This window comes from Hydractinia symbiolongicarpus, chromosome 13 (assembly GCF_029227915.1).
Source record: "Hydractinia symbiolongicarpus strain clone_291-10 chromosome 13, HSymV2.1, whole genome shotgun sequence".
NCBI classification, from domain to species: Eukaryota; Metazoa; Cnidaria; class Hydrozoa; order Anthoathecata; family Hydractiniidae; genus Hydractinia; species Hydractinia symbiolongicarpus.
The window spans coordinates 10,504,507-10,520,400 of record NC_079887.1 but is presented as its reverse complement, the minus strand read 5'-3'; the positions used below and the strand labels follow the sequence as shown (position 1 = coordinate 10,520,400).

General features: G+C 33.2%; 2 protein-coding genes across 2 annotated transcripts; one reads left to right on the top strand and one right to left on the bottom strand.

Moving 5' to 3' along the window:
• Positions 1-1,446: 1,446 nt before the first annotated feature.
• Positions 1,447-3,857, top strand: LOC130623294 (uncharacterized). The gene is made up of 4 exons (XM_057438761.1): positions 1,447-1,538; positions 2,373-2,451; positions 2,599-2,790; positions 3,408-3,857. The coding sequence occupies exons 1-4, from the start codon at positions 1,503-1,505 to the stop codon at positions 3,809-3,811; spliced, it is 711 nt and encodes a 236-aa protein (XP_057294744.1). The 5' UTR covers positions 1,447-1,502; the 3' UTR covers positions 3,812-3,857.
• Positions 3,858-4,130: 273 nt separating this feature from the next.
• Positions 4,131-15,114, bottom strand: LOC130623292 (switch-associated protein 70-like). Its single transcript, XM_057438760.1, has 9 exons — positions 14,733-15,114; positions 10,130-10,451; positions 9,815-10,010; positions 7,798-7,945; positions 7,164-7,300; positions 6,648-6,815; positions 6,114-6,272; positions 5,416-5,598; positions 4,131-4,722 (listed from the first exon to the last, which is right to left on the bottom strand). Exons 1-9 carry the CDS (start codon positions 15,082-15,084, stop codon positions 4,465-4,467), a joined length of 1,923 nt encoding a protein of 640 aa, XP_057294743.1. The 5' UTR covers positions 15,085-15,114; the 3' UTR covers positions 4,131-4,464.
• Between the last annotated feature and the right edge of the window lie 780 nt (positions 15,115-15,894).

The following is a 15,894-nucleotide window of genomic DNA, read 5'->3' as shown; positions in this document are numbered from 1 at the left end:
AAAGAAATTGAAACCCCAGGGTCTGTAGTTTTTTTTGGTATGAGCCATCATCTTGCCCCTCGAACCAAGCACATCTTCTGCCAAAATTACGCTGAAGAAGCAGCCATATGTATGGAGGAAAAAGTTGTTACTATGGTCAGCCCATTTTATTTTTAGTTTCACAGTTACATTTTGCCAAGCTCGACCCCAGCACCTTCGCTAGAACTATCAGAAAGCGCAGCGCCGTTGAGAAGCAAATAGTCCTGGGGACGAGGTTGACATTTTGCTTAACACTTGGTCAAACCTGTATTTAGCCTAGATTTAGTGGGATGTATAGCGGCATTTAAGTGCGCAATGCTATAAGCAGGCGCCTGTTCATACGATGGACAAGTTACTATCAAAGACTACACAAAGAGGATAGAAATACCAGATTAGTTTTTTTTCAATCTGTTACTTGGATTTCTGCCCTAGTAACAACTCTTTTGTTCAAAAAACTTGTATTCAACATCGCAGACAAGATTATTATGTTAATCGAGTAATAAACTCGTTAGCCTATGCGTTTCAAACCCTTTTTTCAAAAATTGTAAAAGTATGATTTATTTTAAGAACAAATCAATAAGAACGAGAATTTAATTAACAGTCAACATAATTCATACCTAATTAAAATTTTCATCAGTTTTACCTAAGAGGATGGAAAGGTTTATCATTTAGCCTTCGATGCAAACGGACTGACTTATAAACAACATTGACCTTGAGTAACTTTTCGTATGATTTCTAAAAATAATTTATATCGTTCGATTTTTTTTCTAAACCAACTGTTAAGCAACTGGTTTTAAGAATTAAGCAACGTAGGTTCCAGGTCAAAAAAGTCAAATTGCTTATTAGAAAAAGTTATGCAGGATTTTCGGTCTGCACAACGAAATATTTTACGGCGGGAACAACCATAGACTCGAAATTTGAGTAAAATGGTCCTGCTACAATTAGCATTTTTTGGAGTTATGGATTTAACCAAATAACCTTTGATCCGCTGTGAATACGCGAATCTAAGATAGTGATGACCCCTGTAATGACTTGTGGGAGCAAACTTCAAAATTAGCTGTCTTGTTCCAAAATCTTTTGTCATATTGTTGCTAAAAGATTTCGATACTAAATAAAACTTGCAAGCTTTGAAGAGGCTTGGAGAAAAAGAAGAAGAGTCAGTTTAAGAAGAGTTGCTAAGTGATAAGAAGGTCGAAATGTAGTATATCAGCCACTTTTCTTCTATTTATTTTCTTGATGTATTTGTTAAATGGAAGTAAATATACAAGAGGAAGAAACAAAGTCATGTTTAAGTTATAGACAACCTTCTAAGTTCTTGTGGCGACGATGTAAATCAAATTTGCGTCAAAACGAAACAACGTTTTATACACAGACTTTACACGTGTGTATAGCAAATAAATTGTGTAAAGGGACTGGGATCTAAATATCTGCTATATGAAGTATTTATCTTTAACCTTTACATATGAGTTTTCACATCTTTATAGATGTTGTGGAGAAAGCTGATCACGGCATGGAAGCAGGTTAGTTTTTTATAGCAAACTTTTAACGCCCATAATCACATTGTGATAACCAGACATTATATTGTTTGGCTATTCAGTGACTTGCTCAGAAATTTCATATGCAATGAAAAAGCCTGCATGACCGCACTTAGGCTAAAAACAGCTTTATAACCTGCCTGGAGGGGAGAAAAGAAATATTGATACAAATAAAAACAGTTTTTGTAGATTGTATTAGGTGAATCTTTCTCTCTGTCCTTATTGTGTAATCTTTTGTTCTTTTCTGTAACTAAAATTCTGAAATATTTAGGCAAGAATTCAAATTTCGAAGTTTGTTAACACAAATAAATATCATAATATTGCATTCACGCACTTTAAACTTTGTTGTTTGTAATGTTTACAGCGGACTGTTTATTTGAATCTATACAAAATACCAAAAGGATGCTAACCGTTGCTGGCCTCAACTTGTACCTTTTTCTAACTTTTTTCTTCATAAGATCAGATGTATATTATTTTGTAATACATGCATATTTTGAACGGAAATGCTGCCTTCCTGGTCATGTGCAAAAATTACAATTTTTTAGCCGACATCGTCACGCGATGTTTATAGCTACGCTTAGGAAATTACTGAAAAACATCATCAACAATTGTGACCAGAATCGCAGATATAAAATTATATTGTACAATAAACACGCCGTAATATATTATTAGGTAATTTTTAATGACCCTTGAAGTAATTGATTTTTTACCCACCCTAGGGCTACCCAATATAAATAAACCTAGGACAAGTTTACCCCTCTAAGAAAATAATGGTTTCTTTAAGAGTTAATGTCATAGAAACACTTATTCTTTGTGTAGAATCAACTTAGTTTTGTCAAGATGGTGTGCAAAAGAAGTTGGTTGATGTTGGTGGTGTTGTTTTGTGTACTAGAAGCAGGTAGGATATCTTCATATCTTCTACTTCCATCTTTCTTCTTTTTCTTCTTCTTCTTCTTTTTCTTTTTCTTCTTCTTCTTCTTCTTCTTCTTCTTCTTCTTCCCATTCAATAAATTAAATTAAATGAAAAATAATATTTTTATTACAGAAAATTGTCAAGCGAAGCAAGCTCACGCTCCATCGATTGGGTTCAAACTAATACAAAAAAGTTACGTCACGAGGAGTATTTTCCGAATAAGGCGTGAGATAGACTTCTTAAAAAATGTGTTTAGAAGTCGTGTGCAGACAGCTGCTGCAACAAAGCGTACTCTAAAAATTTTTCATGATGTAATGCGAGAAGGTAGGTCACATTTTTTTTCCATGTAAGTTTGCCTAGAACTGTATTATAAAGGTGAAGTTCCCTGGGAACGAATTTTAGTTGTTTACGAGTGAATTCAACTACCTTTATCTAGCAATTTTTCTATGAATGAAATCCTAAGTAAAAATCTGACCCTTACCAACACTCATTCCGCCACTCCCAATAATCATAATACATAGATAAGAGGTTTTACATCTACTTAAATATTTTCATCAATTCATCTACAATGAACCTCATTCTCAGGGTTCTTTTTCGCTTTCTGACCATCTCGAACAGCGAGGTTAAATTTCTTCTTGACGTCCTGGATTAATAAAAAAGGAAAAAGTTTGGAAACGAGGTTTATTTATATTTTAATCCAAAGATGGTAGCTGTAGTGACGGCGGGCAAATTCCTATTTTTTTCCGTCAGGTATACTTCCGAAAAATTCCACGAGCTTCCGAACACACCCGCATTCTCGACCCCAGAGCTCTTAACCTCATAGAGCTCTGGGGACGAGAATGACCCGTTCCAATTCCTTATAATACATTCTTAGGTTCTCACAAAACACCGACCTCGAATACTTTCCTTGATAACTATAACCTGTTATTTTTTGTGTTTAGGCGGTTGGCTGCAGAAAGAAGGCTTCATATCAGACAAATATATAGAAGCTTCCAACAAAGATGAAAAAGTAATGTTTGTGAAGTGTTTCAGAAGTTTTGTGAATATGTTACATGTAATCAAACGCTCTCAAATTAACCACGTGTTGACTAAAAGCGAATTAGAAGGTATTAAGGAAGATGGAAAGGGAGGTCTCTACGTTGTTGTCAACTTCTTGCTTGATCCAATCAATTTGCATAATTTAATCACGTGGTTAGAAAAAGCTGTAAAAGAAAAATTCGATGAAATACCTGGAAGTTTGATGCATTGTAAAGTGAGAATGATCATTGAGTACGGTTGTTGTACGACAAGTCCGATTAAATGGTTAAAACCAAAATATTCGGAGTTTAGAATTAGCGTGGGGTAAGAAAATATGGGAAATACGGATTTGGAATATAATAAAAATCTAGAAATTACTTGTAGTTGCTTTTTTGTTTAACACACTATCCTTGTTCACAAAGCTAGTCTACGCCTATAAATGCCAACCAGAAGGCTTTTACCACGGATCCCTCCCAATAGGCGCACGAAATCCATTTCTGGTACAATTTTCTCATGTAATCAGAAAAGTGACAGCGTCTATTAGAACAACAGCATAGTATAGGTATTTTTAAAATATTGAGTTGTAGTGAACCATGAAACAAAGCACACGCAAGGGATTTCTTTAAATGTACGACACGGGCAACATATTTCAGAAACTTAAAAAATAAAGTTGTGGTTAAACTTTACATTTTAATTAGTATCAAAACCTTTTAAAATTCAAAAAAACATTTGCATAAAAATAGTAAAAATAACTATAAAAAATGCACTGGTACAAAGAAAGCGTGAGTTGTTGTCTATACATTATAACAAACTAACATGGTAACTTCTTTATGATATCAAGTTGTTTGTTGTTGAACCGAGTGTAATGGTGTGTGGGGCTTCTTTCTGTTTGCACATTATAAATACACTTTTGTTAAAAAAATAAATAATTACGTTGGTGTAAAGAAAAATAGAAGATATATATATATATATAAAAAGATTTTAAGCATCAGTCTTCGTATCTCTAGATTCTTTGCCGCCATCTTTATTTGTATCGCTGACACCTTCGAAGGTTTCTTTACCACGTGAGGGTTTGACTAGATTAGTTTCCACAATTTGAGCACGATCCTCACCTGGTAATTCTCTTTTGTTGATAGCTTCTGGTCTTTCTTCGTTGGAGAGGTAAATTGGTGTTTTTGAAAAATCTTCGTCCACAAAGGAACCTAATCCACGATGTGTCGTGACACCTTTCTGTTCAAGCTTAAGAAAATAATGTTTGTGAACATATCAAATAAAAAAACAAACTAATAAAACCGTCCGCCATTTGACAAGTTGTTATAGCAACTATAAACATAGTCAACACTAAATTCCTTCGACCTACTTAAATTGGAGAAACTTTTGCGTGAGAAACTCAGCGAATTTTAGTCTTTTTTGCGAATTTTGCTGAAGTATATCGAGTAAATTCCAAAGTATTTTCGCTTTTTTCAGATATTTTCAGATAATTTTCTGTATCATTAAAACTCTTTTTGTTTTCTATAACATGTAAAAGAATTTATATCGCGAAACACTTCCAATATTTTCCTTCGCGAGAGTATATCTCGCGAATTGTTTTGCATTCCTTGATTCGCGAAAGTTTATCCAAAAATTTTCGCGAGTTTTTCACCATGCAAAAGTTTTTTATGCGAAAGTTTCAATCGACATTTTCGCATAAAATTAACAAAAACTGTATTAAAATGGATAAACATTGGCTCCCAATAAAACAGATCTATCTTTTAAGAGAAATAATTCTAAACCAATCAGAATAGTACAAATGACATGCATATCAGGACGTCTAAAAAGAACGAACGCATCCGTTTTGTACACGTTTTTCTCCGCAAATATCCCCGGCTTTTCGGGTTAAAAATTACTCCTTGCTTATTTCAATATACTCCGCATAATTATGTGAAGACTTACAGCAAGAGGTCTTGCCAGTCCTACAGGCATTTTCATCATCCGAGTTCTCTGTTTCGCGGCTTCAACTTTCGCAGCAGCTTCTCTTCTTTCGGCTTCAGCTGCTTCTAGTTTAAAATGCATGGCTTGTACCTCTTCCTCTGCTTCACGGCGTGCTTTCTCCAGTGCTTCCAACCGTTCACGTTCCTGTAAATACAAACATGAAATATTTCTTATAGACAATTTTTTTATTAATTAGCAGTATTGTACCGGATTACATAAATTGTCAACATAACTAGTCAACATAAAAAAAAATTCAGCAGAAGTGTTAAGTCAGCAAAAATATTAGTCACATCTGGCCGTCTAAATTTGAAAATACTTGTTAAACCCTCCTTATTTTTAATACATTTATCGACAAATTATATCGATATAGTCAATGAAAAAATAAAGGTTGTAAACAATAAAGACGGTAAAAATGGGTGGCTGGTAAAATAAATTAATAAAGTCGTTGAAATACTGTGGTCAGTACAAAATTGAGAAATCATTGAGAAAAAATGTAGTCACTCTTTATCGACTTTCTTTACCGATGAAAGAATATTCTAAAGTGATATAAGCTCGCTGTGAGAATTAAATTACAAGGTGAAGCTGAACTCAAACTAAACAAAAAAATATATACATAATAATCGTTTTGTTAGGTTTTCACAGAAATGAAAGTAATATACCTCCTCTAAAGCTTTTGCTTGTTCTTTTGAAACTTCTTCCAAACCTTCTCGGACCTTCCGTTCTTCTTCTAATATTCGATCCTGTTCGGCTTTAATGTCTTCCAGTTTTTGGCGCTTTAACATTTCTTCTTCTAAAATAGTCTGTTGTCTAACTCGAACCTGAAACATATAACGCATGACAAATTACTTATGGACAGTGCTTTATGGACAGTGCTTCAAATCTGCTTATCGTAAAGTTAAAAAGCAAATCAAATGAAAACTCTGATTTATCGGAGTATTTTATAATTCATTTCGAGACTAAATTGAATCCGTAAAATGGTAAACAATTTTAAAAAATAAGTATAGCTAGAATTTAGTTATACAACTGATGCTCCATTACTCACATTTTATTTGTTTTTAAATATCTAGTTAATACTAATTTCGCGGATTGTCCCGTAAACTCGCAAAAACAACTCGCAAATTCAATTTACGCCCATTTCTAACCACTTGGGGATTATGAACCTCGCACTTTGCTTTGATTTAAAGGAAGCCAACCTGACTCTCAGCATCACGCGCGTTTCTCTCTTCTTCCAACAACCTTTCGTACTCAGCCTTTAAAGCTTCGAGTTCCTCTCTTCTTTTTCTTTCTTCTTCTAGCAAAGCTGCTTCACTTTCGGCTTGTGCTTGCGCTTGATCACGCGCTTGTCGTGTAAGCTCCAAATCCTGAAAGAATGCAAGTATATGGGAGTTTTTACGCATACTCTGAATATGGTAATCCGATTCGCAAAAACTATGTAAACGCGAAGAATCCGGGTACCCGAAAAAATTAATAATAAAAAAGTGACGAAATTTTCTTTAGGTGACGAATACTTTTTTTGTCAAATAGGAAATTTCCGAGATAAGGAAATATTTCCTTTTTGTTGTTCCGTATTATATTTGTTTGTTTTCCATTATTTTTTATGTAGAAACATAGGGTACATACATATACACTTCGGTTTAAAAAACATTTGAAATGCCTCAAATATAGGCTCAAAACAAACAAAAACCCGTGATAAATCCATATTTTCTTACCTCTAACTGTTTTCGTATCAGCTCCTGCTGCTCCAAACGTTGTTTTTCTTCTTCAGCTTGTTTTTCCCGCCTTTCCAATCTTTCGTTCGATCTCTTCCTAAGTTCTTTTATAAGAGGTGTTTCATCGTCAGCAGAGTCTAAAGAAAACACGTTTGAATTTATCTCCAACTGTTAAAATTTTTAAAAGTTCCTTCAGTGCTTCATTAAGAAAGAAGCAAAGGTAATTTGGGGAAGCAAGCGCAGAAGCTTGCCAGTTTCTCTTGTATAAGATAGATTCAACATACAAAATAGTGTCCTAGCTATTTGTTTGGCTACCATGTGACTTATTTACTTAATCCCATTTCCATCAAATCTCAATGTCATGCATCAAAGGTAAATAAATAAAATAGCAACTTGTTATTGACATAAATTTTTGCACATTTTGAGCATTTACTGCCTGCAACAAGCAAGAAAAAATTTTTTTCGATTGAAGACTATAAAGTTAGCATAAGTAATGGTTGTGATTGATTGATTCGACTGACATCTCCATGTAATATATATGCAAGAGAAATTCCGCTGATTTAAAATGATTAATGAGGTGGAAAGGAGTCTCCACACCAACCTCTTCACCATAAAGAGGTAATAGATTTCTTACCAATGCATTGTTGAATGGCAACTATCCATTCATTCTTAGTTTTTTGGTCGACAGCCTCCATTTCGTATTGCGTACTTTTGTTACCACATATCACTGTGAATCGACATTTTGCGTTTTTCGAATCTGCAATACTTTCAACTTTAGCAAGCTGAAAAAAATGAGAAAAAATAATGAAGAATACCTGAACGTGTAATATAGTTTAAAATCCGAAAGAAATCTAAAAATTCTTTTTTCGCGAAGTGGTACTGAATAAATCCTCTCCTGAAACGAGTTTAAAGGATTTTAGGTGGTTAGTTGAGATGATTTGTCTCAGATGAGAGAAAATATTCTAATCGTTTAAATAACAAATGATACATTAACAATATTATTCATGCATTTATTTAATAATAAATTATGAATACAAATTTTACAGTAGGAGATGGCTAAAGCTGGATTTCCATCAGTGCGAATCCCCTTATCCCTATGGTTTTTTTGGCCCATTGATCTTTTTTTTCGAACTGGTGGAAATTGAAGAGCGACACTTTTTTTGCTGTTATCGCCCAATTCCAGTGCTACAGTCAGAGCGACAATTATCAAGTTTTAATATTTATCGCTCTGAGTTTTCGCCCAAAAGCTTCAAAGAAATACCGAATGTCTTTTTACAAAAATTGAATAGATTCTATTGAAATGTAACTTCAGTACATGCTTACACGTGTTGAGCACAAGAAATAGTTTCATGTGTTGTGAACCAAGCAGTCTTGGAATAAAAGTTTTTATAAAATGGGAAAACAAATAGGTGCGACTTAAGGGAAGATGAATATTTAGCAGAAGCTGTTCCAAATTTTTCATGTCTGTGCGACAAAAGTTAAAAAGAGTATCGAGAAAAAGATGCGCTATATTTTTGCACTATATTTTTGAGTTGTTACACCTTGAGCGTATTCAGCTTGTTCTATTACTTAATTGGAAAAAAAAAGTTTTTAAATTCAACTGTTTTAAAGTGAAGCTATTCAAAGATGGGACAACTTAAAAAAAGATACAGCAAGAAAAAGAATAACCTAAAAAGGAAATCTGAGGATATTGATTCTTATTCGGAGCGGTTGAAGATTATTTAAATAACGAGAATGACCCTGCTACAAAATCACCAAGTTTGACCAAGATGACAACTATTGATCCACCATCTGTTACTACAACAAAAAGGAGCGGGGGTAAGTGTATGAAAGAAGAAACAGAAACGTTTGCTTTTAAGAGCATCGGCGAATTCATTTTCGATTCTTAGACACTCTTTGGACATAGGGGGTCTTACATATTTGCTTAGGTTCTCCCAAATTGCTGCAGCTGTTTCAGACAGAATTTGTGAAATAGCACTGGCGCTAATGCGAAAGTTGAATGTTAGAGGTTGTTGAGAAACTCCTGAGGCAAGATAACGTAAAATAAGAACCAAGCGTTCAGCTGCAGGAATTGACTTTCGAAAATTTGTTTCTGTTTTTTAGATTGATGGACCTAACAGAGACAATAAATGTTTGAATCTATCAAGAGACATTTGAAAAAAAATCTATGAATTAAAATATTAAACGAAGTTTCAAAGAAAAAAAAAGAAATTCTCTCCATAACTATCAAAAAGGAAACAAACTTGGAACTTAAATTTACTAGATACCTAAAGTAAAATTCCCTATCGTGCAGTTTTATTTCTTATAGCCGCTGATTATACACTCCTTTCATCTCTCTATAAATTTGACGAACCCAAGAAAATGGCGATTTTATTCATCTCTTTTTCCTTACACCTCTATTGACTATTAAGGCAGCTACATCTTCTTCTTCTTCTGAACTGTCTGGCATCTTGAAATGTGTGTGTTCACATAAGAAAATTTTGCAAAATAACAATTTGTATTGGCATGCTATCGCACTGAAACTCATTTACAGCGTAGAACTCATTTCACACTAAAAATTTGTGTAATGGTGGAAATCCCCCTTAATGACAAATATTGACGAATTGGAACAAGATTAAAAGATCACTGCTAACACACACCAAAATACTTACCTTGTTAATTGCAATAATTCCTTTCTTTTTATTTAAATTATTTTTATTTTCATGGTACGACAACTGATGTGGTACCAATATGAAAAATCTTGTCTTCATTGATTTGATACGATGTCCCTTTTTAGTTAGCGTGCCATTTTTAATAACTTCTTTAATGTATCTTTTTGATATAGATTCCAATCCTTCAATGTAAACACTAAAAACATAAGAACAAAGTCAATAGAAATGAAGCTGCTCACTTTTTGAGGGAGGGAGGGGTGTTAGAGAGTGGGAGTTTCTGAGCTGTTTTCTAGTATGAAATTGGGCTGGACTCACCTTTTAGGTGTATTATTTATATACTTTGTCTCCAAACAGTTAACAAATTCCCAAAATGTCAGTTCAAGTTTCTCAGTAAAGTCATCTAATGGACCTTTCGTCCATGGTGTTCCAATAGCTTGCATAAATTCCTGCAGTAAAACAGCAACTTCTTCAATATCCATTGTACTGGTATTATTAATGTTTATTTTATTAAAAGCCTGCCATAACCGAAATAATTCTTCATCAGACAGTATTTTTAATGCACAATTTTTCCTTTCTTTTTCTACAATGGTCCATGCAACTCGATCAAATTTTTCGACGTCGATTTTTTCGCCAGACACTAAAAGTGAAAAAAACACAAAACAAATGTTAACAAATAGCAGTAAGTCATCACTAAATTGAGACAATCAGGTAAGATTTCACTTAATCCCTTGATGTTATGACTCAGCCATCCAATTAAGTGAGAATTGCATAAATCAGGCGAGCACTTTCATGTTTCAAATTGTTTTTAAAAAGTCCAAGCAGCTAGCAAGAAGCACAATATAATTGTTTTACATTAAATCATAAATTCACAGCACTGATTCTCCAACTAAAAACAGTACTGTTGGTGGCTAATAAATAGTGCATATTTTGGTTTTAAGTGAGTTAATTTTCTTTATCTTCAACCCGTAAGCATTTATCACAGAGGCAATATCAATTCATCTCATATGGAAATTAATGTTATCTTTCTTATTATTTACAGTAAAAAAGAACCAAAATATATAAAAAAGATAAAATAACATAGATAAAAACGACTTTGTGAAAATATGTGTTTATAAACTTATTCTATTTATTCAGATTGCTCGCCCAGTTTAAATTATTGTAACCTTGGGGAAGCGATTTACTACTCGGGTGTTATTCTCTCATTGATAGGCTTGATCCTGTTTTACACTTGGCACTCAGTGGGATTTACAAATCCAGCTGTTACTCTGACTCAAAAAGATAAAGATGCTGCAAGCAACAGTATACCACATTAGAGAAAGGGATTTGTAATAGCTTGCCATCTGGGTCATGTTATAATGCAGTCCCTGTGTTTAGAGAAAACACAACAAGTTAAAATTGAAACATAAACACAGGTTTCATGTGTTAATAACATGCATTACAAACATGTGGCTGTGGGTTTAGAGTTATAACAGAAACACAAGTGACCAAGTTAGCATTTATATACTGAATCAGGAAATGAAAGCATATTAAGTGCATATTAATGCAAGTTTTTTGATGAATCTTGCACACTTGATCTAGCTAGATTTTGATACTTCCAAAATACTGTTCTTATGGGTTAACTTACTGCAGTGCCACACATCTCCTAATAAAGTGGATTCTTCCAATATAGTAAGAATTACTATCAGGGAAAAATACCATATATACAGTAGCTATATATAGTACTTAATAAGGTCATATGAAAGACCTTTCAAAGTTTTCTGGATTTTATTTTTTTTATTTTTATAAAAATCCTTATTGGTTTTAAAGTTTCATTAATTATGCCAAATCGTGACATCAACTAGCTATAAAACATGTAAATGATGTTATCAAGCATAAATATCACCACAAAACTTTACCCCAATTTGTTGAGTATTCCAAACTTAGGGTAAGCCACTGGCGAAAAGTGCATTCTAATAATTGTTTACACGGAACCACACTTAAATTTTACACCAATTTACTGATGCAAAAACAGTTATCCTGTGCTGTTCAAACGAGATGGATTTTCCACTTGACTTATAGATTACCAACATGGTATACACTCTTCTTGGTTGTGCTTTCTAGACACTAAAGTGATGATAATCTTTAATAATATCAGAGTTGACAATGTTTATAACCTTCATGTTATAGTCACATATAACTTATAGTCACTTTCATGCCACACATCAAACTTCAAAACACATTAAAAGGAAGTGTTATGGGTACCTGTTTTCACATGCTATTTATATACAGTAAAGTAAGTTGAATCACTAAATCACGGAAATAGAATGTTTTAATTGATTTTTTTTTGTTCAATGCCAACGCCCACCCTTGTTCACCTGCATTTTGGCAAAGTTGTTTTTAGGAATGGCTTATATTTTATATATTATACTTTATTATCGCCAGTTTATATGTACATATATACAAAGAACTGTTATAGACCATTTCGGAGATTATGCGCTATTATGGATTTTCGAAGCCCAGTGGTGCAAGTTGAACTTTGGACTTCACGTTTTATTCAGTCTTTTCCCTAACGAACGTGCTAGTGGCAGGACAGTTTTGCTTTTTGTTATCTGTTTTTATGTTTGTGATACTAATTTTATGATATATATTTTGAAAGATACTTTTATTATGCACTTATTTGTACTTTTAATTTCTTTTTGTACAATAAAGGCAACTTAATATATCCTAAAAATCTTTAAACTAGCTAGCTAGCTAGAGGTCTCCCAAAAATCTTTTTAGGACACTGTACTGTAGCTAGCTATAAGTCTGTAATTAGTAATTAATGCTTGATTAAAGGTAATTTCATTTTATATTTAGATATTTAAAATTGTGTATTACAAAGATATTGGCATTGGATTTTAAACTTGGATTTTTGGAGAGAAATTTTTGATTTTGGAAATTCTTTACTGGATTTGGACTTGAACTTTGTTTTTGGATTTGTAAAGAAATGTTTAGGTTGTAATATTTGTGAAGATCTAGAGAGTTATGATCCATTGTCAAAATACTTGTCAAAACTCTACAATGTTTTCTATTCCTAAAGTGAACTTAAGCTCACAAAATAATCTGGCTTCTTCTCTATAATGGGTGTAAAAATTTTCAATACACTGCCCATAGAGATACAGTGAACAGGTTCGGTCGCAAAGTTTTAGGAATAGAGTCAGTAGTCATCTTAATTGCAAATAATTTTTATAATTTTGATATTTTGATAATTTTGTTTTTTGATGATAATTACACTAATCGTATGTTTTTCCCTTGATTCGTCTAGCTAAACACTCCTATCTGAAGTCTTCCAAGAGTGGTATTAGAAAGAATACCTGTCTCTCTTTCCTGCTTTTCCTATTGCCCTATAATTTTTTTGTACGCTTCTCTTATTGAAACATATCAAAAAGGGAAAAATGATGAGTTTAGTTTACAGACATTATTCAATTTTTTGTTTTTCTATGTTATTTGTTTCAGTCACAATGTATATTTTACATGATTTTTTGTTATATATACGTATGTCTTTAACGGTTTCTTTATCAGGACACGCAATTATAGCAGTAATTTATTACTAAAGTGTAAACTTTATGATAAATAAATAAATTACTCTTTGAAGCTCGCTTGAATTATTGGCATAATAAGTTCCATAGCAGAAAAAGCTCTGGCAAATAACTCAACTATTACTCAGTCCACAAGAAGTCAGTCAGCTGCCTCACGCTAAGTTCTAAAAAATCCTCATACGTTGTAAGAGCTGACAAGAAGTCAGTCAGCTGCCTCACACTAAGTTCTAAAAAATCCTTATACGTTGTAAGAGCTGACAAGAAGTCAGTCAGCTGCCTCACACTAAGTTTTAAAAAACCCTTATACGTTGTAAGAGCTGACAAGAAGTCAGTCAGATGCCTCACACTAAGTTCTAAAAAATCCTTATATGTTGTAAGAGCTGACAAGAAGTCAGTCAGCTGTCTCACACTAAGTTTTAAAAAATCCTTATACGTTGTAAGAGCTGACAAGAAGTCAGTCAGATGCCTCACACTAAGTTCGAAAAAATCCTCATACGTTGTAAGCGGCATAATTCAATCGTAAAAATATGTTTAAAGTTGATTAAATATATCACTTCAGCGTTAAAATAATAATAAAAGATACTCAGTATCCCTACGTTCTACACGTGTATTTAATTGCTATTTCTAATTAATTAATAGATCAAATCAATACGCTTAAATAAATATTGTCTGGTGCTATCCCCTGTTACTTAGATAAAAACATACGAAGACCTAGGCACGCTAAGAGTGTTTACAAAACTCGTTTCTTTTTGTGTGTTTTAAGAGAGTTTTCTACTACTGCATATAGGGTTCAAAGTTCAACTTGCACCATCGGGCTTCGAAAATCCATAATGGTCATAATCTCCGAAATGGTCTATCAGTGGACGTCCTGTTGAATAAATACAGATAAAAAGAGTAATAGTAAAAATTAGTTAGTAAAATATAAATAATAGATTAAGTAAAAAATGAATATTAAATGAAAAAATCACGAAAAATGTTTAATCAAAACCATTAAGATATGTGGCAAAAGGAGTTGCCAGATCCTTGCTAGGGTTGTCTGCTTAGATAATCTTGCAATTAGGCTGGTATTTATTATATATATTGCAAACATTTTAATAATCATGTATCAGCATAATAGAACATTAATTTACACAGCTAATGAAAATAGACACAAAATAGCAGATGGTGTAGCTAGTTACATGAAAGTAATCCGTTAAAAAAAATCTGCCAATGGGGGTGGTGGGTCAAATGTTAATATACAAAATTGTGACAATTTTCTTTTTTCCCTGGCCCTTAACGGCCATATTCTCCAAACATGCCATTATGTCCCAGGCCAGCGTGCTGAAAGCTTTCAGCCAGGGTCAAATAAAAATCTTACTAACCTTTCGGTAATAATTCATCATTAATATAACTCAAAAATTCAGCAAATGTTAATTCTACTTTTTCTTTCTGGTATCCAACAAGTTCTTCAGCACTATAATTAAGCTTCAAAACGTTACAAATATTTGCACAGATAACTTGCAGCTGTGTTTTGGCCAGACTTCCCTTGCTCTTAACATCTAGTTGTTCAAAAACCTGTCGCAATCCATTTGATATAAAGTAGTCTAATTTATTAATTGATTTTTCCTGGGTTATATCTGTTCTCGTTTTATCTTTTTCACTTAAAGGAGCATCAATTTCATCCAATTCTTCATCAGACGAACTGACACGATCTTCCGCTACTGCCTCCGCCATCTTGATATTCGAGGCGTTTTGTTTTGATTTTGCTTGATCATTTATTTTTCCCGGCCGGAATCATTCTTTCGTGACGAAAGAGATCAAATCCGTTTTCCGCTTGAACAAAGGAAACACCAAAGATGGAAATTTTTTATTGTTGTAACATGACACTATATTCTAATAATAACAACCTGTTAAAAACTACACGCTGCTTGCCAAATAATATAAACCGTACACTGTACTTTCACAAAATGAAAAGTAAGCAAACTGATGATGAATGGAAATATTTTTAGCCCAAAATTAAAAAACGGTTGATGGTTAAGGTGTATGTTAAACTACTGGAAAGATATTGAATATTGGATATTGTTGTATATTCTTTTTAAAATTTTCAATTTGTCAGTGTGAAAAGGTATATTCCGCGCCTCTGGTTTGATTCGTTTTATATATTTTATTAGGTGTAACAGTTGTGATTGTTTACATAAAAAGGTTGACACTAAATAAATAATTCTCCATTAGTGCAGATAATTCACATAGTGTCAGCACTGACGTGGAGAAGTTTTATAATCCAAAAAGCTTTTAGCAGAAAATATTGTTTGATTTTACCACTGCGACAGTAAAATAAAAAAAATTAAGTCAAAACCTTTTACAACCTTGTCCTCAAGATCTATTTTCGCGCCGTTCTCGAAAGCACTCGCCTAGGGACGACGCTGGACTTGCTTCTTGAAAGATACGAGTACTTTACAACATTCCCTGCATTTGGAAGAGTCCTGGGAACGAGGTTGATGTTGCGCTTTTTTTATAAAAATGAATAAATATTATTTCATTTAT

What these genes read in the sequence shown, in the direction of transcription:
- LOC130623292 (XM_057438760.1), bottom strand. Translation starts at nt 15,084, where the DNA reads ATGGCGGAGGCAGTAGCGGAAGATCGTGTCAGTTCGTCTGATGAAGAA. An exon ending in TGCCATTCAACAATGCATTG is followed by an intron (nt 7,301 to 7,797) that starts GTAAGAAATCTA and finishes TGTTTTCTTTAG; the next exon opens with ACTCTGCTGACGATGAAACA. An exon ending in GACTGGCAAGACCTCTTGCT is followed by an intron (nt 4,723 to 5,415) that starts GTAAGTCTTCAC and finishes TATTTTCTTAAG; the next exon opens with CTTGAACAGAAAGGTGTCAC.
- LOC130623294 (XM_057438761.1), top strand. Translation starts at nt 1,503, where the DNA reads ATGTTGTGGAGAAAGCTGATCACGGCATGGAAGCAG. An exon ending in TGATCACGGCATGGAAGCAG is followed by an intron (nt 1,539 to 2,372) that starts GTTAGTTTTTTA and finishes TTCTTTGTGTAG; the next exon opens with AATCAACTTAGTTTTGTCAA. An exon ending in GTTTTGTGTACTAGAAGCAG is followed by an intron (nt 2,452 to 2,598) that starts GTAGGATATCTT and finishes TTTTTATTACAG; the next exon opens with AAAATTGTCAAGCGAAGCAA.